At 37.9% G+C, this 23,866-nt stretch overlaps 1 protein-coding gene across 3 annotated transcripts; it reads right to left on the bottom strand.

Moving 5' to 3' along the window:
• Positions 1–575: 575 nt before the first annotated feature.
• Positions 576–2,960, bottom strand: LOC148016337 (uncharacterized). Of its 3 annotated transcripts, XM_087664505.1 has the most exons (5): positions 2,861–2,937; positions 2,396–2,766; positions 2,101–2,244; positions 1,435–1,647; positions 576–1,085 (listed from the first exon to the last, which is right to left on the bottom strand). In XM_087664505.1, the coding sequence occupies exons 2-5, from the start codon at positions 2,438–2,440 to the stop codon at positions 870–872; spliced, it is 618 nt and encodes a 205-aa protein (XP_087520631.1). In that variant the 5' UTR covers positions 2,441–2,766; positions 2,861–2,937; the 3' UTR covers positions 576–869. The 3 variants fall into 3 exon arrangements, 2 of the variants coding, with proteins under 2 accessions (XP_087520631.1, XP_087520630.1); XM_087664504.1 differs by having other exon boundaries at positions 2,396–2,960; XR_015688150.1 differs by having other exon boundaries at positions 948–1,085; positions 1,435–1,600; positions 2,396–2,960.
• Between the last annotated feature and the right edge of the window lie 20,906 nt (positions 2,961–23,866).

Raw genomic sequence — 23,866 nt, 5'->3', positions numbered from 1 at the left:
ATGCTTGGGAGAACATACACACACACACACACACACTCTCTCTCTCTCTCTCTCTCTCTCTCTCTCTCTCTCTCTCTCTCTCTCTCTCTCTCTCTCTCTCTCTCTCTCTCTCTCTCTCTCTCTCTCTCTCTCTCTCTCTCTCTCTCTCTCTCTCTCTCTCTCTCTTTGTGTGTAGGAAGTAGGTAATGCTTTGGGAAATTCATTTCTTGTACATGACATGTGATTTACAATACTTGAAAATAACTTGAAATCATGTGATAATGTAAGGAGAGAACGTAGTGGATTACATTACTTGACAAAGATATTAGACAAAAAGGGGAAACCCTAGTGCACACTACTTTTGATAGTGTTCAACATTTTTCAAAAACCAATGGATACATGCAAACCATGTGATTCCTAAGCAAAAATCTATGGCATATAAAGTTTAAAAATTTGAGTATGGAGGGATGTCGAGCCTAGAAATGAGAAATGTTTTGTTTCTTTTCAATACATAATAGCTCGTGATCTTTCACTTTGATCACAATAAAATCAAAAATACTCATCACAATCAATGTAGAAGATGATGGCTATCTCTACAAGGGACTCTTATTTCAAGATTTTCCAAACATTTGTGGATTTCAACATACATATGATTGCATATACCTTTACCTTTAGGATTTATTACAGGAAGGTAGAAGATTCCTAGGAGATAATCTCAATGTTGCCAAAGTTAATTGGAAATGAAATAGATGTGTGAGATTCTTTGCACACTCTTGAATTTGAATGGCATGCTCAACTTAAATATGCACATGGATTCATAAAACATTGATTTAGTAGTTTGCCTTGGTTAGGACTTTTGTATTTGTGAGCACAACATTCTCATGTGCATTTCAAAAGGTATGCACAAATATGCTAGGGTAATGTTCTGTGTAGTTTAGTGCACTCGCAACTCCATGTGATGCTTGCTCATTCCGATAAGTTGGTAAATGCCTTTTTCCACATACATATGGTGGGAGTGAGGAATTTGGATCCAATGCCTCTTTAACACCTTTAGAATCTCTATCATTTCGATATGAATCCAAGCGTTTTTTCATTCGTCTGTAAGTCTGCATACAAGGTCCACATAAAGAGACCTTAGAAAATATTGTGCCTTATCATCATTTTTCAATGAGAAATATCAATTGATATAGATAATTTGAATATAGTATACTTGTTCACTAGTACTCTTGTTGTACTATTAAATAGCTAATCTATTTTCTTACTGTCAATTAACAATTCAAACACTTGTTCACATTCCCATTTTAAAATGTTCCTTTATAACAATAATGCTAATGACTAGCCATTGTTGTTAAAATATGCTTTGTCAATAAGAGATTTCATTTGCTCAATGAGAAATGATAGTATAATTCAAATGAGATAATTGAACTAATAGACCATTGGTAGCAATGTTCTTACCGATTGCTCATGGTTAGTGGCATTTCCTTTAAAAGGAGGATCCCATTCTTCTTTGGGGATAGTTGTTACTACAGAGCCTTTGGGACGTGGCCATGGTGAAGCATTTAAGGTACGTTCTAGCTTAGGGGAGCACTTCTTTTGAGATGATGTTGATTGTTGCCGGAGGCTACAAGAGTTTGTGGAGGTGTTACATGAACGTCTACAAGGTTTCCACTAAACAACATCAAGCATTATGTTATTTCGAGGCATGTGAAAGTTTGTCACATACAAATACAAATTCTACACTTTTTTGGTTATACAGACAGTTCAAACATGCAAGAAATACATATGTTTGTTTGTGCATCACTCACTCACTCACGCACTCGCACGCACGCACACACACGGAGTCACACACACACACACACACACACACACACACACACACACACACAAAGTGTGTGTGTGTGTGTGTGTACACGTGCATACATAGGCATGTATGAGTGTGCATTTTAAAACAAACTATCTTCATTACCTTTTAGAAATCCTAAGCCTCAATCTTATATGTGCATCCAACATGATGAAAACATCTCTTCCAAATATATCAAAAGAAAGAGCACGTTTTATCGTTCATATAGATACTGATTGTATATGAATGAGCCAGAAGTCAATGAGGGCATTGAGACGCACCGGTTCTTGCTTCTTATCCGTCAGGTCCCTGGCCAGGTTGGAGCTTCCGGCGCCAGGTACCTTGGCCCTTGCAGACCGCCATATCTTCTCAAACCCATGCTGATGGATGGCATTATTATAAACATCACGGTTAACACTCGAGCTCTGCAACAACAAACAAGGCAAAGAGGTCTGATATCAGATCAGAATGGCGCAGGTCGCCAGAGCCCCATGTGTGATTCTTTCACATATTAGGGCACACACAGCAAAGCCGGCCATACTGTACTGATCCATTAATTTATGTTATTAGGGCAACCTTCGAGTCTTTGCTGGCATTCATACGAAGCGGACGATGACACATGGCGACCTTATACGCTTAGCCTTGTATTGGGTCCGGTGTGTAATTGGATGGGTAGAGGCATACATTTCCAGATGATAATGGGCGATGATCAGAGACCAGGCCCCGTCAACCAACGTTGACGCTGCAGGATCGATTCCTTTCCCCGATGCGCAAGACTGTATAATCACGATAATGGCTATGGCTGACGTTGTTTAGATGGATCGAGACTGTATATTAATCACAGTAATGGCAGCTATGGCGCCCGAGCTTGTTTAGATCGATCGAGACTGTATAATCACAGTAGTGGCAGCTATGGCTGATCACCAGCTTGCGTAGATCGATCGAGACTGCATAATCACAGTAGTGGCAGCTATGGCCGATCAGTACCAGCTTGCGTAGATCGATCGAGACTGTATAATCACAATAATGGCTGCGGCTGACCTTGCTTAGATTGATTGCTCTTGAGGCTCACAGATGCAGCTTATAATTCAGGTCTCTCGAAGGAGGTTAATGTCCTCTTAAGAATGCATCATATGCTCAGATCTGCATGGTCTCGTCAAGGTTGCAATAGAGACGAAACCTACCTCTCTCTCTCTCTCTCTCTCTCTCTCTCTCTCTCTCTCTCTCTCGTATACTACACACACACACCACACACACAAAAGATTCTTGATCAGAAAAATGCCAACCATTCCCTGCCATGTGTCAGCTAGAAATAATCACCCCAATCATACGGCAACTTGTGTCTTATGTCAGGAAAAAACAAAGAAATCCTTGCATTGAAACGGTTATCCTTGATCCCCTTATGAGCATAATGCTAACACAACCCCTTCTCCACCACGACATGCCTTCACAAAGGTTGCCCCACCACACATATGCTTAGTTATTTTCCTCTAAAAGGGTATTCAATCATCACAAAAAATACCTAGTTATTCTATCACAAATTAGTTAACAAGCGTTGCCCCACCAAAACTATGCTTACCTATTCTCTTTCACTAGGGTATCGATTCTGCAAGTAAAAATTGAGATCATCTCTAATAATCTACTAATTCCCAAAAAATAGCACTAAAATGAAAGTTCTTTTGCTACAAGGGATCAAACTTTTATCAATTTGCATTAGTGGGGCTATTTGTTGATGTTGTAACAAGCCGTACTTTTGTGTGATAAGCTGCCTTCTTTTATATGTAGATCACTCCTCTTATGATTGATTTCGATTGAAATGGATGTGAGACCTATTCTCACATACCTCTAGTGAGAAGAAAACTTGTATGGATAATAACTTCTTATGGGCTTCTTATATGGTTGAATTTGAAAAAAATGGATGTGAGACGTATGCTTGCATAATTCGTTAGTAAGAGGAATATATGTGCAATCACTTGGGAGCTTAATGGTCAATTTTGATCAAAAGGGATGTGAAACTTACACGCTTAGACCCTTTGTTGAGAATACGACTTGTATAGTAACTTAGTCCGTAAACAACACTTACATTAAAGTCTCTATTAGAAAGAGGGCCTAGCCTTTTTTATGTTGGTATGAAGTTTAAGGAAGATATAGTAGTCACAATACCATGTTTCAACCCGTGGTTTTTTTCATATATGAGGAGCATCTGATTAATGTGCATGTTGAGGCACAAAATGTCATAGGAAATCCACAAGTCTTTAGAACTTTAAACATGTAGGAATGAAACTTGAGTTTGTTGTTATGATTCAAAGTCAACCACTACATTTGTAGTAGATTGATAGAGGGATACATGAAACTATAATGAAAGTAGTCATGCATAGATGTGATAAGTGGGATCTAGAGCACTCTGACAACATTATCTCTTGTGCTTCTCAAACAAAGTGATGTAAGCTTCTCTGTGCGCCAATTTTTATTTTATTTCATGGTTCATTGCCTAATGAAGATGAATTGGTCAAATGGTTTAACTCTAATATCAAGCTACAGCCTCTTTAACTAGTATGGGTCTGATGGAAAGGGTTTCATTTTTTCTCTAGTTGGATCTATTGTTTAAAAAAGTATAATAAATGCACGTGCAATGAAAAAACTCCTTTGTTCTAAAGGGCACCAAATTATACCCTTTCTACTTTTGTGGGCCTTGCACTTAGATTTGCACCCGGATCTTAGGATCTTTCTAGGATCTAAATGAAATTTCAACTCATGTAGTCACTTTTTTTAATGTATCACATCATACAAGCGAATAGATTACATATATTTTATTGTTGACCTATAGTTACATAGGAGATGCCTTTAAATGGAACCTTCTACATAGGGGTTCAATTTTTAGGGGCAAATATTGAGATACTTCACCAAAAAGGGGATTCTTCTTTATTATGGGGGTTGATAAATTACCTCAAAGATGTATGTAGGGGATAGGGGATTTTTAAATAGGGACTTGAGCATATATTGTATAGGATTTTCCTAATTTATAGTGATTACCTCGAGGTTTCAATTAGGTTTCTACCATAGTAATATATCTAGATGCAAGTAAGTCATAGCAAAGAGTGCCCTTCATGTAATGATCATGTACCATAACTCACTTTCTTTGAGAGTAATCTACATAAGGTCACTTTCACTACACTACTCTCTAGTTTGGCACATAATGTGAGCCTTTTGTAATCTCTTTTATGCCTTTACAAATACCTAGCAAGTACATTGTGTGGTACCTCTCTCTCTCTCTCTCTCTCTCTCTCTCTCTCTCTCTCTCTCTCTCTCTCTCTCTCTCTCTCTCTCTCTCTCTCTCTCTAACATGGTGGTGAGAAGCGAAAGAGAGGATAAAGTCTTGCAATGCCAACAATTAGGCTATTGGAAGTGTATATGAGAAACATCAAAGTTGATTTGAACAATTAGCATAAATGATTATGAGATCATATCCAATAGAAATATGCAACTTTCAACAAGTTGCAACAATAGAATGTGCTTGCTTGAGAAATATACTGAAGTTTAAATTTCATACGAACATTTGCTACTATAGAGAACTTATTAAGGAGAATGACCATGTAAGAATATTCACTTATGTAGATTTTAAGTTTGATAAACTACACATACTTAGATTTGAAAAGATATGATAATATTAATAGTGTTTCCCTAACCAGTACAAAAATGTTCCAAATGTAGCCAAACTTTTCTTCCTTGCCATACAAGCCATGTTCCACTAACACAAAGCCTTGTATATTGCTACCTTTTCACATTCTTCTTCATGCATAACCTCTCAAAAAAGAGTTTTATCATTGCCTCCTAAATAGCTTAGAGCCACAAAACTTTGAGGGTTGCTAATCCATTTGCTTAAGCCTCTTGCATGCACCAACTTCACTAAAGATACAAATTCCCATACTAGTTTTGTTCTATTCCTCAAAATACAAATGAGGCAAAAACTCTTACCACACACTAAGTACTATTGAACCATCCCAAAGTGGGTGCCTTATAGTTTCTTCTACTCCACATAGAAATTTCCCATTAAAATTCTCCCTTTTCATAAGCTTTTAGGCAATCATAAGTACAGCCATGCCTACTCTCTGTGGAAAATCAGAGTTTGCAATAAGAAGAATGTGCACAAGAGGGAGATGAGAGCTCAAAGTACAAGAACAAAATCTTTCTTACTAAGTTTCTTAGAGTACAACTTGGGTACACTCTATCTCACACTCGATAATGACCCATAGGCTGTTTATATAGCCTCTACCAAGCTAGGGTTAGGGTTTCCCTTGCCCCTTAAGGCCATTCACATCCATCTGCCCTCATAGACCCTTGCTTAGGGTGAATTCCCATGCCTATATTGTAACACCCCCGCTCAATGCCATTGTGGCATTGCATCACAAGACATGTTAAAGTTCCCCCCCTCAATCAAATGGGATGCCTTTATAAATCAGGCTACAATGATATTCATAGGTAGAGGATGTTACAAGACTCAAAAGAGTTTGTCGTCTGTGGATTGGGAGGTAAAGTTGGCCTCCAATTCCTTAGATACTGGTGGAACATTGGGACACTTACTGGTGATATGCCCAATGTTTTTGCATTTGTTGCACTTCATTTTTTCAGGGTATTTCTTTTAGCAATTGCTTACAATATGTCCTTTTTTGTGACAGAAGGAGCACTTAGTAGAATCGGTATGGACTAGCACTTGTGCAGGGAAGTGACTGCTGAAGTTTCTTCAGTATGGTTTCTCTTCTGTTCATCTAGGCAAGACTAGATGGTACTTGCCAAGGTTGGGTTCGCGATATTAATAAGGTGACTACAAGGGTTGGAAAAACCTTCTTCACAGACTTTAGCAGGATTGCAATGGCATCTTCATCATGGATGGGTGCTTGAACAGAGGCAAGCTGTGCCATAAGCCCCTTCATATGTGAAATAAAATTTCTTAGATCTTGTCCTTGCTTGTATTCCAAGCTGAAAAACTCGATCTTTGAGAAATATCTTGGAGTTCTTCCCTGTAGCACCGTAGAGCCTTTCAAGCTCATCCCACTTTTCCTTGGCTTTGGAGAGTTGGTCAATATGATGAACTAAAGACTCATCTAAATGATGCATGATGATGGCCTATGCCTGTTCATCATCTTCTGCATCAAGGGGATTGGATGGGTCAATTACTTTGGTCCCTTTTATGAAGGGCTAGTAGCCTCTTTCCATCATTTTGTATTTTACCAAGACTTGCCAAGGATGGAAATCTTTTCCATTGAACTTGTGAATTTGAGGCCTTACATCTGCATAGGCCATGGCCATTATAGGAAGGTCTTACCAATTGTCTTAAGCAATGGCAGTGTCTAGTCCTTTACAGGTGGCCAAGTACAACCAAATAGCAGAACTGATAGCCAAGTTTTAAAGTTGTAGAGGTGAAAACGGTTGGAAATCATACATATGCAATATCTCAAGATAGGATTTAGGAGGTCTTGTTCTTTGAGCAACCCTTGATTTAGGCTTTATTGTTTTCCTAGGTTTCAACAAGGTGAGCTTTGATTGGACTTTAGGCTCTTTCTGATAATGTGGCCTATTTGAGGAGTTCTTGGTAGAGCATGGCTTATCGATCAACTCTATGCTCTTGGATGAATTAGAGGAGAGTACAATGACACTCATATCTCTGATGTACTAGTAGCAAACTGATATTGGGATATGGTCTATGTGTTTATAGTTGTACACATAGCCTTACAACCAAGCAAGAAGAGGTTAATGACATAAAGCACTTGATGGATTTAATTTTCTACTAAAAAACCAAATTGAGTCAATATCCACTTAGCAACATGATTGTAAAATGCAACATTAGTGCTTACAAGCACTCATCTCAAGGTTTATGCCACTTGAGATGTGACATGCGAATTGTTTGATGTCAGAGAGAGAGAACTAGGGAGAGAAGAAGAGGAGAGAGAAAGACTGCAGAGGAGAGAGAAAGACTGCAGGAAGAGAGAGAAATAGAGTGACGAGGAGAGAGAAAGACTAGAATTGGAGAGAGAAAGACAGGAAAGATGAAGAAGCCATGGAAGCTTGGAGCAAGAAGGGAGAGAAAGATTGTAAATGTATTGATATGTCAAAAAGATGTGTAAAATTACAACTTCTCTCCTTATATACCAGTGTCAATGTGACATGGCATATTAATAGCATTCTAAGTATTCCTAGCTTCTTACAATCCATCCCTTCCCAAAAGGTTTTGTCCTAAAAAACAAACCTAGAAAGAACTAAAGAAAAGATGGATAGAACAGAGAACTACTCTGTTTTACAGCTTTACAAATAGGAAATGAGTGAAGAATTATCATTACAAGGGTTGAATATGATGAACGGAAAGAGAACTCCACTATATACATGATTTGAAGAACCTTAGAAGCCATTGGAGCCATAGAATCTTCAACAAATAGTTCCAGAAGAAAGTAGACAGCTTGCTGAAATAACAGTCCCTGCTGGACCAAATCAGCCATAACTTTTGATAGAAGTGTCCAAATGAGGTGTACCACATATCAAAACGAAGCTCTTGAAGAGTACTTTAAGCTCATGTAGATAGCTCAATTCTGAAAATGAAGTACGACAAAAACTGTTCTAAAACAGCGTGCTGTCCTGAACCAGTCTGCACCAATACTAGCTCCATAAGCAATAGGCTTCAGCCACCAATGTATCCTTCAAGTATGGATACTCATCCAATATTGAATCAGGTCTCCAAGAAGCCTCTTCAGAGGGTAAACCTCTCCATTTAATCAATTATTCCACAATAGAATGTGATCGAAGCTTCTTTTCACGCTGACCTATAACAGCCTCTGGGATGTACTGAACGATACCATCTTCATCAATAGGTGGCAGCTCATCAACTAAATCCACTGGATCACCATAATAGGGCTTGAGCTGACTAACATGGAAGACGTTACGAATCTTTGTAGAAGAGGGAAGCTCTAGTCTGTATGCCAAATCTCCAATCCGCTTAAGGATCCTGTAAGGGCCATAGAATCTGTGGGCAAGCTTATTACTGGATCCATCTTTCAATGTTGAATACTTGGATTTGGGCACCTTCAACAAAACCAGCTCTCCTTCCTGGAACTCTAAAGGCCTCCTCTTCTCATCAGCATACATCTTCATCTGATCTTGAGCCTTCCTTAGATTCACCTTGCATTGCTGAAGAAGGGTCTGCATTCTTTCTAACTCTTCCTTCCCATGAGGGTTGATCTTTTCGTTAAAAATGACTGTGGGTAGGGGCACCTTGTAACCATACAAAGCCTCAAAGGGTGAAACTCCTATGCTCGCATGAGTGGAATTATTATAAGCAAACTCAGCCAGGTGTAACCAAGAATCCCATGAGGTTTGGACATCATAGCAAAAATGGCGAAGATAAGTCTCCAACCATTTATTAACTCTCTCTGTCTGTCCATCAGTTTGGGGATGATAAGCCGTAAATGGAGCCAACTTGGTACCCATATATGTAAATACCGCTTGCCAAAAGTTACTCATAAACTTTGAGTCCCTATCATGGACAATCACCTGCGGTAATCCATGCAATCTAAAAATATGCTCCATAAACTGGTTGGCCACCTGAGAAGCAGTAAACTGAATTTTTGTTGGGATAAAATGAGCTGCTTTGGTGAGTCTGTCAACCACCACATAAATACTATTCCACCCCTTCTTGGTAGTAGGTAAGCCAGTGATAAAGTCCATAGTAATATGAGTCCATTTACCCGTAGGAATAGGCAATGGCTGCAATAAACCCCCTGGCTTATGGGTGCTATCCTTATTTTGCTGACAAGGCATACACTTCATAACGAAATCCTTGACATCTTTCCACAGTCCTTTCCAATAAAAGCTCTTGCTGATCCTGTCATAAGTCTTGAAAACTCCCAAGTGTCCAGCTAAAGGCGGAGAATGCATCTCCTCCATAATTTTTCGCTTGAAAGAAGAAGTAGAGGGAATAACAATCTTGCCCTTCCACCAAATAAGACCATTTTTCAGCTGGTAATGTGAGTTTTCTTCCATATGACCTTGCTGTAATTTCTGAAAGATTTGGCTGAATTCCTCATCTAAGAGATATGCCTCTTGTAGCTCTTCAATCCGATCACTATGTAATTCCGTCATGGCTGATACTTTGCAGGCCCACATACGAGAGAGAGAATCAGCCACTATGTTATCTTTGCCCCTTGTATGAGTGATGTCAAAGTCATAATTTTGTAATGTTGCTACCCATCGTCATTGCTTTGGAGTAAGATTTGACTGAGTAAGAAAATACTTGAGTACGCGATGATCACTATGCACTCTGAATCGGCTGCCATATAAGTAATGGTGCCATTTCTTGATTGCATGCAGAATAGCCAACATTTCCTGATCATAAACATTCATGGCCATCTCCTTATCAGTAAGCTTACAGCTTTCAAATGCAATTACTCCATGCTCCTGAAGCAAAACAGCCCCAATGCCACGGCCACTAGCATCACATTGTATAGTAAACTCTTTAGAGAAATCCGGGCATACAAGAATAGGAGCGGAGGTAAGTAATTCCTTTAACTGGTTAAAGCTGCTATCTGCAAGAGAATCCCAAAAGAAAGCCTCTTTCTTCAACCTGTTAGTTAAAGGGGCTGCAATTGCCGCATAATGCTTTATAAATCTGCGATAGAATGAAGATAGACCAAGAAATCCTCTAAGAGAGGTAGTAGTAGTAGGCGTTGGCCAATCTTTTATGCATTGCACCTTCTTGGGATCAGCCTGTATTCCTTTTTCACTGACTATATGTCCCAAGTATTCCACTTCAGTCTGCATGAAAGAACACCTTCTCCTTAGCAAAAAGCCTATGATGTCTCAACACATCAAAAACCTTCCTCATATGCGACAAATGATCCTGAAAAGTCTTGCTGTAGATCAAAATGTCGTCGAAGAACACCAAGACAAACTGAAAGAGGAAAGGTTGTAGAATCTTATTCATCAGGCTTTGAAAGGTAGCTAGAGCGTTTGTAAGGCCGAATGGCATCACCAAGAAATGGTAGAGCCCACGATCAGTCCTAAAAGCAGTCTTGACCTCATCACCCTCTCTCATGCGAATCTGATGATACCCTGATCTCAAATCAATCTTCGTGAAGAATCGAGCCCCCTTAAGCTCATCAAGCAAATCATCTATCCTGGGTATAGGATACCTGTTCTTCACTGTTATCTTATTGAGATCCCTGTAGTCAATGCACATTCTAAAAGATCCATCTTTCTTTTTGACTAACAGGACTGGAGATGCATACGGTGAAGAACTTGGTTCAATGAATCCCATTTCAAGAAGCTCTTTGATTTGCTTGGCTACTTCCTCTCGTTCACATTTTGATAGTCTGTAAGGTGGCTTATTGATTGTCTTTGAGTTGGGTTCCAAATCAATGGGGTGATCCACCGCTCTCTTAGGAGGCAATGAAGTAGGTACTTCAAATAAATCTCTGTACTCCTCAAGAAGAGCTGTCAAGGCTGGATGGTTTGCTGAATTATTGGACTGATCCTGTGTTTCTTTGTTCAAATGCAATACAAATATCTGTGAGCGCTTCTTGTACTCTTTCTTGAGTTGTTGAATGGTGATAAGCTGAAAATCAGATTTACTAGGGATCCCCTGTAAACGAATGAGCTGTCCATTGGAGAAAAACTCCATATATAACTGTGAGAAATCCATAGTAATCCTGCCTAAGGTCATCAACCAATCACAACCAAGTACAATATCTATGGGCCCCATTTCCAAAGTGATCAGGTTTACTTTGACTTCAAAATTTTCAGCCATCTGCAAAGAAACCTGTGGACAAATCTGTGTGCTGATTTCCTCTTCACCATTAGCCACTTGTACTCTAATGGGCTGCTGTAAGTCGGTGGGAACACAATTCAACTTGTACATAATGGATTTATTGACAAAACCGTGGGTACTGCCACTATCTATCAGGATGAACACTGGCTTTCCACATATGCTTCCCTTCATACGAAGTGTATTAGGGTTCTTAGATCCCATCCAAGCATCCATAGAGATAGAACAATTAGTGGCAGCAGGCAACTCATTACAAAATCCACCAGGATCAAATGGGATATCACCGCCTGGATCAAAAGGAAAAGAGTCAGATGGATCATAGAAGTACTCCTATCCACCATCATCCTCGAAATCTTCATTTTTAGCATTGATTGTGACTGCATTAACTTCATCTATGTCATTTTCAAGGTCCTCAAGAACTAGCATACTCTGAATTTTTGGCTTGGCATTTTTGTATACACACTTTGAAGCATGGTCAGGAGTATACTTTTCTCCACACTTGAAGCATAAGCCTTTGTCCTTTCTTTCCTTGTAAAGATCCATGGGAATATTTCTGGAATTTGTATTGGCTGAAGTAGACTTAGGCTTATTGTCACCTTGCTTAAATTCAACCTTTGGACTGTTTGCTGTCCTGAAATTGCTTTGAAGCCTAGAAGCATTAAATGGAGGATAAGTTGGTATCCGTAAGCTCCCACTAGGCATATGATTGCTGCCATAATTGTTACCAACTTGCCCTTGCTTAAAAACAGTCCTTGGCTGTCCATAACTTGGCTAAAATGAAGACTCTTTCCTATACTTCCTTCCAAAGCGCTCTGCAAGCTCAATAGCCTTGAAAAGTGAAGTAGGATTCTGCGCCATAACATCAGCTGACAAGGATGGTTCTAAACCATACATGAACTTGTGTAACTTGGTCTCATCACTGATGTTTTCCACATACATGGTCAAGTTGAGGAATTGGTTTGTATATTCTCTTACACTTAGGCTCCTTTGTTCCAAGTTATACCATCTTCGTTCTAACTTCTCTTTTTCAAGAGGTGAAACAAAGACTTCAGCCATAAGTGCTTTAAAAGCTTCCCAATTCTCAATAAGTACATTCTCTTTCTTGATATACCTCCACCAAGTGTGAGCAAATCCTTCTAAGTGGAGGGAGGCAAAATGTATCTTCATATCATCAGTTTTAGGAAATATGTCGAAATAAGACTCCATCTTAGAAGTCCATTCCTCTAATTCTGATGGTGAAGATGACTGGCCATTGAATTTGGATAAAACAATTTTATCCTTGAATTCTCTATCATGGAAAGGTTGCTGTCCCAAAACTGGCTGATCGGAATTTCTAAGTACAGAACCCCCAAAATGAGATTGAAATCTTCCAATAGGTGGCTGAGAATTACCCTGTAATCTTCCTGTTGGTAAAGCACCCCTAGAATGCTGAGTATGCAGTCCAAAAGCTTGAGTATTGGCGTCGTTCAAACTGCCCAAATAGTCATCATGCCTTTGTGAAGCTTCTCCCACTTCATATTGACTATTGGGTATGCCTCTTCTTCCTATGATCCCATCTCCATAACCATTTTGGTTGGATGGCTGAAGTGGAACTGAGGGGTCACTATTTGAACAAGCCTTCTCATTTGCTTCTTTTGATCCCTTTTGTGACTGCATGAGTTGAGAAAATTGTGCCATAAGTTGGGCATTAGATTCTACCAACTTATCAATGGAAGCACTGGTTCGGTTAGTTGATTCCATCATCTTCTCAACAGTAGACTTTGTTTGATCAAATGATAAAATCATATGCTCCATTGCTGACAAAATAGTCTCATGACGTTCCTTATGTCTTAGTTCATGGGCACACAAAGCATCATTGAGTATACTAATCTCTCCTTGTTGAGGCTCTTCAGGGTTCTCTTGAAGTGTACTTTCCATCATAGAATCCCTGATTTGCTATGCATAGTCCTCCTGGACCTTATTTTTTCCTTTATGCCCTGCCATACTAGTGCAGTCCTCCAGTACCCCCTGTCAGTAAAACGGCTATAACTTTGGCTAGAAAACTCCGATTGCAAAACTTTTTTGTGTGAATCGAAGCTTACAATGCCCTCTTCGAGATGAGCTATAGCACGCTATAACAGGTTTAGGACAGAAAATTCTGTAACTGAATTTCAGAGTCTGAACTGTCCAGTCCTGCACCCTGTTTTGACCTGTAAGTGCCCTGTTTTGACCCTATAATGCAAGAAACTAACCTCAAATGGCTACCAAACCCTGCAAAGGGGTATATAGGACCTGTGGGTACCCTGTAGTACCTGCACCTGTACTTCAGTATCAAAGGGTGTACCTGTATCCACCTGTAAATACCCTGTGGGTAACCTGAAAATGCCCTGTTTTACCATGTTTTACTCCAGTAGGTACTTGAGTCGTTGGAAAGTCTTCAATCTTCAATTCTCCACTCGCTGTACCTGTGTGAGGGATAAAACGGCAGGACGGGCTCCCTACACGGGCTCCGAATCACCGGGAGGTGGGCAAAGTTCCCCCCGGGTCGGTTGGTTGCACCCCTTCGGGATCTTCGATAGTGAGGGAGGGTCACCTCTCTTTTGTCCCACTATCTCCCCCGGCATCCACCTTTTTCCTCGGTGGGAATATCAACATGGCAAAGGCTAGTGTGCTAAGCAATCATCATGATATGCAATTCCAAAAATATCCATTCAGCCTTTCATGAGATGCAATTGATTGAGATAAGAAAACTTGAGATGGGAGAAGGGTTTACCTATGCAATTCAGTGACTCACTGATTGCTAGTACTTACCCTTTTACAATATTTCAGCTTGGATAAGAGAAAATTTCAACAAAACAGATCAAGGTTATGCATCAAGCTGATCAAATGTTACCTAAGATGAGTAATGGTTTTGAATCAAAAGGAATTCAATGAAATAGGCTGAAATTGAAGAAAATTAATACTATTCTCTGATCTATTGATCAATCCAGTGAATTAATTGATCAATAACCTCTCATCAACAAGTGGAAAAGCCATTAGCAATAGGATTATTGAGAGATTTCAGAGATTAGCAAAAGAAAATACCTCCATTAAGCTTGAAAATGATGATGGATATCAGCTTTAACCCGGTTGATGCAAGAGTTCTTCATAATCCACCATGAATCCAACATAAAGCTTGAAATCTCCATGAAATCAGTCCATACATGCTTCAATATGATGAAATCCTTGAAAGATCAATACTCCAGCCTTGCTTGAACACTTGAACTTCAAAGATTCAAGCTCCCTGATGAAAAGCCCCAAAATATTCCTTCCATTTGAGCTTCATTGACATGCACGGGCTGAAATCTCTTCAATGTCTTCAATCTTGAAGTCTATCCAGCTTGTATTCAGCTTTAGAGAAGCCTTGAAGGTCGGGAAAGTCCAAAATCTTGAGAAATTTGAGCTTCCATGTTTGTGGCTATGCCTGCCCTGCTGTGTATTAGGGTTTTGAACAGAGAAATGGCTGATGAGAGTTCCCCTGGGGCTGAAAGTTGATGTACTCAAGTGTTTGATGAAGCCTTAAGAGTCTTTGATCAATGAGTTGAGCATTTGGAGCAGCAGAGCAGTGAGAAGGGGGCAGGAGGATCAGCGCAATTTGCGGCGCATTTTTCGGGCAGTCCTGGGCTGATCTTCAGCAGTAGGCATCAACTATGGTGCTCCTCCTGTAGCTTAGGCAACAAAGATTCTTTGCCCCATGTTTTGGCAGTGAGATATTCAGCACAGAGAGAGATATTTGTGAAGATTCTTGACATCCACCATGAAAGCTTCAGCCAAAAGCTTGAAGGAGAGAGAAGAGAAGCTCTCTTTTGAAAAGTAACTGTAGTTTAGTCTGTAACTAAGCCCGGTTAACCATTCTTTACCCTAGTTACCTCCATTTTTGCATGAAATTTGATGACGTCCAGCCATTTAAGCCTTTACCCGCCATCTCTGACCTTGGATATCTCCAGATGTAGTCATTGCTAACTGTAGTTGTCCTGCAGCACTCCACTAGTCACTGTCTTGTACCATTTTTGTCTAAAATTGGTTTTGAAATAGGAAAATGAGAGTGAAAATGAAAGAAAATAATGGATCAAAGACTGAAGCTCTGATACCACTTGTCAGAGAGAGAGAACTAGGGAGAGAGAAAGACTGCAGAGGAGAGAGAAAGACTGCAGGAAGAGAGAGAAATAGAGTGACGAGGAGAGAGAAAGACTAGAATTGGAGAGAGAAAGACAGGAAAGATGAAGAAGCCATGGAAGCTTGGAGCAAGAAGGGAGAGAAAGATTGTAAATGTATTGATATGTCAAAAAGATGTGTAAAATTACAACTTCTCTCCTTATATACCAGTGTCAATGTGACATGGCATATTAATAGCATTCTAAGTATTCCCAGCTTCTTACATTTGATGAACTAAAGAGGTCCACTGAGGGTAAGAACTTTGAAATAGAGCTTTCAAATCTTCAATGAAATAGAGCTTTCAAATCTTCAACTAAATTTGGAGAAGATCAATCAGTGATTAGAATCACAATTAGTGCTCAAAAATTGAAAAACTTGAAGAATGGAAAAGCTTGAAGCTTTTTGGCTATGGCTGCCAGGAAACAAGCAGTTAGGGTTTGACTGATTGTAACCACCACAAGAGAAATTTCACCAAACCCTCTTAGAGGGAGATAGCCCATTGCAGGGGCTTTGAAAGCCCTATGGCGGCTGGGAGGATTGCTACGTCTATAGGCCGCACTAAGCTCTAGGATTTGATGCCTATAGATCTGCGTTGTTTTCACAATTTGCATAATGCCACATTCCACACTGCCCAATGTTGCCCTCTAATGTGCCACGCTAGGTCTCCTTGTGTTGGGGAAGAAGTCCTCAGTTGAAGTCAGGAGCTGAAATGCTCTCCTTTGGCTTCCCCAGGTCTTCCAAGGTTAGGGGGTCAAGGTTTGGCTATGGAGGTAAGAGGGAAAAGATAAAGATGATGGAGAATCATGTGCACTTAGTGAAGATGAGGATGAATGAAGCTGAAGGGATTAAGGAGGCTCTGATACCATGTGGAAAATCGAATTTTGCAGCAAGAAGAATGTGCACAAGAGGGAGATGAGAGCTCAAAGTACAAGAATAAAATCTTGACTACTAAGTTGCTTAGAGTACAACTTGGATACACTCTATCTCACACTTGATAGTGACCCATAGGCTGTTTATATAGCCTCTGTCAAGCTAGGGTTAGGGTTTCCCCTACCCCTTAAGGCCATTCACATCCATCCCTAAAAGACAACTTCAAATAGCAATTGTTCTTGATGATTTCACCCAATCTACTTTGATGCTTGTGACTCCTCAAGTTATGCATACTCTTTTGATTTTAGAGTCCCTCCCAAGATAAAATGCTATTATTGCTCCACAATCAAGTCTTACTAATACCCCATTGCTCCCTAACTATTTCCCATTTATCGAATGGCTTCCCACCCTAGAAAACAAGGCAATTTACCTACATCAAATTCCTACACCAACTTGAATGTCTTGGATAGCTTCCATTTAATCTTCCCTATTTCAAAGGCAATCAACCTACCATCTGAACCAAACCACTACCTAGCCTTGCAAGTTCCTTCCTTGCTAAAGACATCATTCATTACGGGATTTCCAAGGTCTCAAAAATGCCTTTTAGGGTAGAGAGAGAGAGAGAGAGTTCCATAGACCAATGGGAGAAAAGCCTCCATAATGAAAATTCTATTTTTGAATAAGTAAAAAAGTTAATAAAAGATAAGATTATAATATTATTAGGAATTTTTATTATGATTATTTATTTTTAATATATTGTAATTGTGATTATGACATACATAATGGTATAAAGTCTTAGTCACTTTACATTAATGAAATTTTTGGGATTATATAATAATGGCAATTGAATCTAAATTAAAATTACCAAAAAACTTAGTTTTTTCCCCCCTCCTTTGTTTTGCTCTTCTCGTCTCTTTCCTTTCTTTGTATCAACTTGTTTCTCTCTCTCTCTCTCCCTTCTCTTTGCCATGGATACAAAAATTTGACCTTCAACAAGGTGCACAAGCTTTGGAATCACATCCATATCTATGTTTAATTTATTCCAAATAGATGGAAGATGCATTTCTACTATCATTAGCAAAGGTAGCTAGATTACCATGCAACAAGGAAAACATAAGAAAAGATAGAGATCTAAGACCTCTTTCATCTCTACTTGGAAGGGTAGAATCAAATATTTCAAACTTGGAGCAAACAAGAATAGTATAAAAGAGGTACTAGTATAGAATATGTTTATGCACAAAGAGTTGCATTTGGAACATAGAACTTATTCCATTACATAAACCAAATAGTAAGTATTTGATTCTTAATGCTTTTTCCCTAAACTTGGTATTGGGTTTTATTATAATAAATTTTGTTTTTTTTTTGTAGATGTATATCCTTTTAATCTTGACAAATGGCAACTAGTGGGGTCTATTATTGATGACAAAGATATTGTATATGGTTTGATTGGAGAAGAAATATAGAAGAGGAGGAGAAAAACATTGCTTGTAGAGAATGGATTTTTTAAATAACTATTATTATATTATCTCTATGTAATATGACCAATGGAGAGCAATATCCCTCTTGTACGTTACTTGATTTTACAAGCCTTAAGTGACCTCTACCAAGTCCAGCCACCACTAGTAGTAAGAGCTATAGATGTAAAATGTTTTTTGAGATATAGAAAGTATTAGAATCTAATCTCTCAAGTAGGCTAAGTAAGATTACTTTATTTATGCCTATTAATATATACATATTAAAAATATTTATTTTTGCAAGGATTTTTCTTAGAAGTGGCATTTTGTGAAGGAGTTCTTTTGCCAAGACTTTTCTTAGAAGGGATATCCTTTTTAGGAGTCATTTTGTCTTTCTTTGATACTTTGGTTGCCTTAGGTATTAAGGGTATATCTTTGCTTGCTTAATGCTAGAATTTTAATATGATTAATGAATAAATAATATAATTTTTTTATATATTGATATGTTAAACTTTTTTGGTTATTATGTAGATTGAAATTTAAGACCCTAAAAGCTTCCTTGGAAGAGCCAATGACTCTAGGCCATTAAATGCTTAAGCATTATATTAGAGGCTTGAATAATCAAACTATTGCAATTTATCACAACAAATTTCAAGTTCTCAAAGTTTACTAATGAATGCTTTAAGAGATATCTCCGAAGTAATTGGATCTCAGGTTTTCAATAGAGTAGAGAAGATTTTGTGGGTGGAGAAGAAAGAAGCTATAAGAGTTTTTTGCCACATGCTTGGATATAGTAGATCCAGATCTAGATACTTTGGAATCCTTAGCTCCTATTTACTCTCCCATTATATGGGACATGCAAAATATTTGAATCCCCTCCAAGGCTATAGAAAATAGGTTTTTTTGAAATGCAAAGGCCTTATTGAGTGAAATGAAATCAAGGATTGCTCTATAATGAAAGTAGGCTGAAAGATATCAAAGATTCAAGGGTTTTTCTTGAAACCCATAATTTGTATTCTCTTTGCTTAGTTTGTAGCCATTTCAAATTTCTCTAATTTACATGAGTTTGGATATCCTTCTTTCTGTTTTTGGGTAATCATTTGTATATTTTTTGCCAAAGATGATGTATTACATGACATGATTGTGTCGTTAACCTTGAGTTTGTGTCAAATTTGTCTATAGAACTATTGAAATACCTCTAACAAACTACTTTCTTTCATTCTTCCATCTCCATGTCTTATGTATCTCAAGTATTTTATCATTGCTTGATAATGTGATTTTTGTATTCCTTGGGTTGACCAGATAAATAGATTTCCATATTTTTAAATGAAATATGGAGCATGGTTGTGAAAATACATTGCATGGATAAACAAATAGAGAAAGTTTATTAAAAATCTTATATAAATTACACAATGAAGACACATAACAATGCAAACTTCTTACCATAGAATATAGTCTCTCTCTTTATAATAGACTTGGGCTCTTATAATTGATATAGCTCAGATTTGATTCCAATCTGATACAACATTCTAGATAAATTTGATAATCCTACCATATATTGAAAATAATGCTTCATGGATTTGATCTAAAATTTGGCATTTATCTCTACATCCTTACCCTTCCCATCAAACTTCAGGGATTTTATTTGTTTGAGAAGAGTTTTCTTCTCTTGTAACTCAATAGGATTAAATCCAACTAGAATGTCTCGGTTTACAATGCACAAAGAACTAGTTTAATATGCACTATTGAGATTCCATAGACTTTCTCATGTTTCAATGTAATATTTTATGAGTTATTAACCTTACATAAGTAGAACAGAAAGAAATATTTTTAATGGGAAAGGGCAAGAAGCGGGCTTTTCAAGCGAGTTTTTCCAGCCAACCTCCATTTCTTGTTCCACATATTCCACTTATTTCTTCTATTCTCTTATGCACATATTGAGCACCACTACCGCCCCTACTGCCACCACCACCACCATCGCTGCCACCACCACCACCATCGCCGCCACCACCACCACCATCACTACCTCTAGTGCCACCTCCACCGCCACTGTCACTACTACCTCCACCGCTTCCACAACTACTGTCCCCTCCCATGTTTCTCCCCCTCAAGTACATCTCTCTCTCTCTCTCTCTCTCTCTCTCTCTCTCTCTCTCTCTCTCTCTCTCTCTCTCTCTCTCTCTCTCTCTCTCTCTCTCTCTCTCTCTCTCTCTCTCTCTCTCTCTCTCTCTCTCATCTTCGACCAATTATTTTCTCTCTATGTTGATAATGGACAAACTTGGAATAGAAAAGCTAATGTTTGGGAAACACTGGACAAAGTATTATCTTATTATGATAAAACTGTGGAATTATGATGATCTCAAAGACTTCAAAAACCAATTGAACCTTTTTAAAAAGGCAATAACAGAAGCTTGGGGTAATCAATACTTCACTCACTATATAGTAAGAAGTTTTCATATGTATGTCTCTTTATTATCTAACTCATATAGGTTTTTCTAATTGAATTTCTTTATTTGTTAACTATGCATCATATTTTATACAACCATGCTCCATATTTTATCAAGAAATATGGATCTCTATCTATCTGATCAACCCAAGGTATGAAAAAATCACATTATGAAGCAAGAACAAAATACTTTAGACACACAAGACATGGAGGTGGAAGATACAAAGCAAACATGAGTTTATTAGAGGTCTTTGAATGGTTCTATAGACAAATTTGGCACAAATTCAAGCTCAAATACACAACTGCATCATGTAATATATAATCTTTGGCAAGGACTACATCCACCTTTACCCAAAGAATAAATTAGGGATATTTAAACTCTTGTGCAAAGCAAAGATATTCAGAATGGTTACAAACTATACAAAGAGATGGAAAAAGATGGGTTTCAAGAAACCCTTACCATCTTTTAGTCTGACTCAATTGCAAAAGAGTCTTTAGTTTCAAGGAATTCACTAGGTCCTCTAAAGGAATCTTTTGTTTCATCCCACTCAATGAGACCTCTACATTTCAAGAACTCTTGTTTCCTATAGCTTGGAAGGAGCTTCAAATTCTTAGCATCTCCTATATGGGAGAGAAAATGAGAGCCAAGAACTCCAAAGTATCCTGCCTTAGATCCATTGTATCCAGGCATGAAGCCAAAAACTCTTACACCTTTTTCCTTCCCCACCAAAATTATCTTATCTGAACCTCTATTGAAAGCTTGGGATCCAATCACCTTGGAGATAGCTTTCAAAGCCATTATTGGTAAGCTTGGAGACTTGAAAACCTACTATGATAAATTGCAACTGTTTGATTATTTAAGCTTTCAATATAATGACCAAGGCCTTGACTTTTGCCAAACTTCAATGGCCTTGAGCCCTTGGCTCTTCCAAGAAAGTTGTCTACATCTTCAATTTCTATCTACACAATAAATCACAATAGTATAAGATGTCATTAGATAAATATCCAATAATATTTGTCTATAATGCATAACATACTCTAATATAAATCACAATGGATATCTTAGAATTATCTTTCATACCTTAGGGTTTTCATCTTCTTCAAGAAGACTATCATCATATAGATTTATTAAACTTTTTGGTTTCTCCTCTAATGGAGACTTCAATTTCTCTTTGTACCCTATGTTATCGATACCAAGTCTCAGTTAAATTTGTAAGGACTCTTCCTCTGTAAGTATCCCCCCCTTTTCATATTCCATGATTTGATTAATATAAGAATACAAGGCTGCAAAGCTATCTTGAAAATTCTCTCCCTCAACATCAAGAGTTGCTAGCAATTTCTCTTCATAACCTATAAAATTCTTATCATTTTGACCCCATGCTGCAAGGATTGCCAAACAAATATCTTCTCTAAGATAAAAAAGGTGTTGAATATCATTTAGCAATACATATCTCTTTTTGTTGATGAGATAACTAGAAAATGTTGGGACACATTCAAGAGGACCTATTTCAATCTCTGCACTCAACTCTATCTTATTTTCTTCCACTTTTGTAATGTTCTCACTTTTAAACAAAGCAACATCAAATCCCTACACTAACTAGTTCTCAATATCCTCCTAAAACATTTTTCCCTTCTCTTCAACTTCTTTGTCTTTGCTTGCAATATCCTCTATCTTCTTCTCTTATATTTTATCTGAAGAACAATTATCCATATATTGAAGATATACAAGAAATCCAACATCCTTTTATACAAGAAGACATTGATGTTGATTCTAATGAAAATGGCAATTTGTTTTCCACTTCTTAAGTTCCTCATCAATAAGGCTAAAACTTGTTTGAAAATTTGTTTTAGCAGCATTGGTAGTTTCCATTACATCGCTATAATGGACAAATCCCTCAATCTCTAGGCATTCCACATGTCTTCCATAAAACTCCCTAAAGTCCTTCAGTTTATCTTTAAGATCCTTCAAGAGCTCTTGCAAATCAAAGGGAATATTGAGCATATCTTTGATGTAAACAAATCTAGATGAATTTCCAATTGCATGCAGAGAATCAAAGAGCTTTTCATCACAAGTATCTTCCAGATCCTCCTCCTCCATTCCCTCTAAAGAAAACTTCCTTTTAGTCATCCTCATTACACACAAAACCAAATTCCAAAAACAAAAAATAAAAATTAGGGGAATAATATACCAATCCACATTTGCCCATGTCCAAAAGACAATGATCCAATTTATGCAACAAAGAAAAAATGAAATTTTGCATCTCATCAATCAATTTTTGTTTTACATTCACGACTTATGAAATGCGAAAACAATGATCCAAACCACTGCAAAGTTCATAAAATCCCATTTCCCACATCACTTTAACCTTAAAAACTTAACAAATTCATATTTTATACATCCAAAAAATTTATCCAAAACAATGTATCTAGAACATCAAAACCCCATCGTTTAACATTTGTACAAGACCAATATTGATAGAAAAACTAAGTTAAATCCTTATAGAACTTTTAAGTTCCTAATGTATCTTTCTCCTCTTAAACCAACAAACACAGATCATTGTTTAACAATGACACCTTATTTCATTCATCTTGCATGTCAAAATCCCTAAGATATCACACATGGTTCATTGATCAAAATACAATGACTTATAAAAAGCGAGTTGACTACTTGAGCAGCATAGGAGGCATGCAGCTTTGTGTTTCATCGATCAGTTTTTATTTGACATTGAAGACTCATGAAACACGACAACAAATTTTCAAAACCCTTTGCAAATGGTAAAATCGCATCCCATACATTAGTGAATCATTTCGCAGGAAAGGTTACAAATTTGATCATCTTTAACACCTCAAAAATTTAAGATTTCAGAGAAAAAATAGTTTGTCAAAGGGGCAAGACAAGATACGTGAAACAAATATTAACATAAACCCAACCCTGAGTTGCTATATATATATGCCAATGGTCACCACACATTTGTTCAAGAAGTAGAGTATAGTAATTTGGAGGAGGTCGCTTAAAATGAAAAAGAAAATGCTAAAAATTATATTTTACCTTTAAAAAGTGGAGCCATAAAAGCACTATCATGCAAAAAAAAGAAAGTGACACGTGGCACAACTTTCCAGGCAGAAACGATCTACCCGTCGCACGTGTGAAATTAACTACATATTACAACAACCACATGTGTAAACCAACATACTTTTAAACCCAATTTCTAAACCGTAAAAGAGTTTTTTTGAAGACAAAGCTCTTTCTATGCTTGATCACACCAACACAACACTAACTTGGTCACAGCGTAAAA

The sequence above is a fragment of the Lygodium microphyllum genome, chromosome 23 (genome assembly GCF_053477565.2).
Source record: "Lygodium microphyllum isolate KBCC chromosome 23, Lygodium_microphyllum_v1.1.10, whole genome shotgun sequence".
Classification (NCBI taxonomy): domain Eukaryota; kingdom Viridiplantae; phylum Streptophyta; class Polypodiopsida; order Schizaeales; family Lygodiaceae; genus Lygodium; species Lygodium microphyllum.
This window is presented reverse-complemented; position numbering and strand designations above follow the sequence as displayed.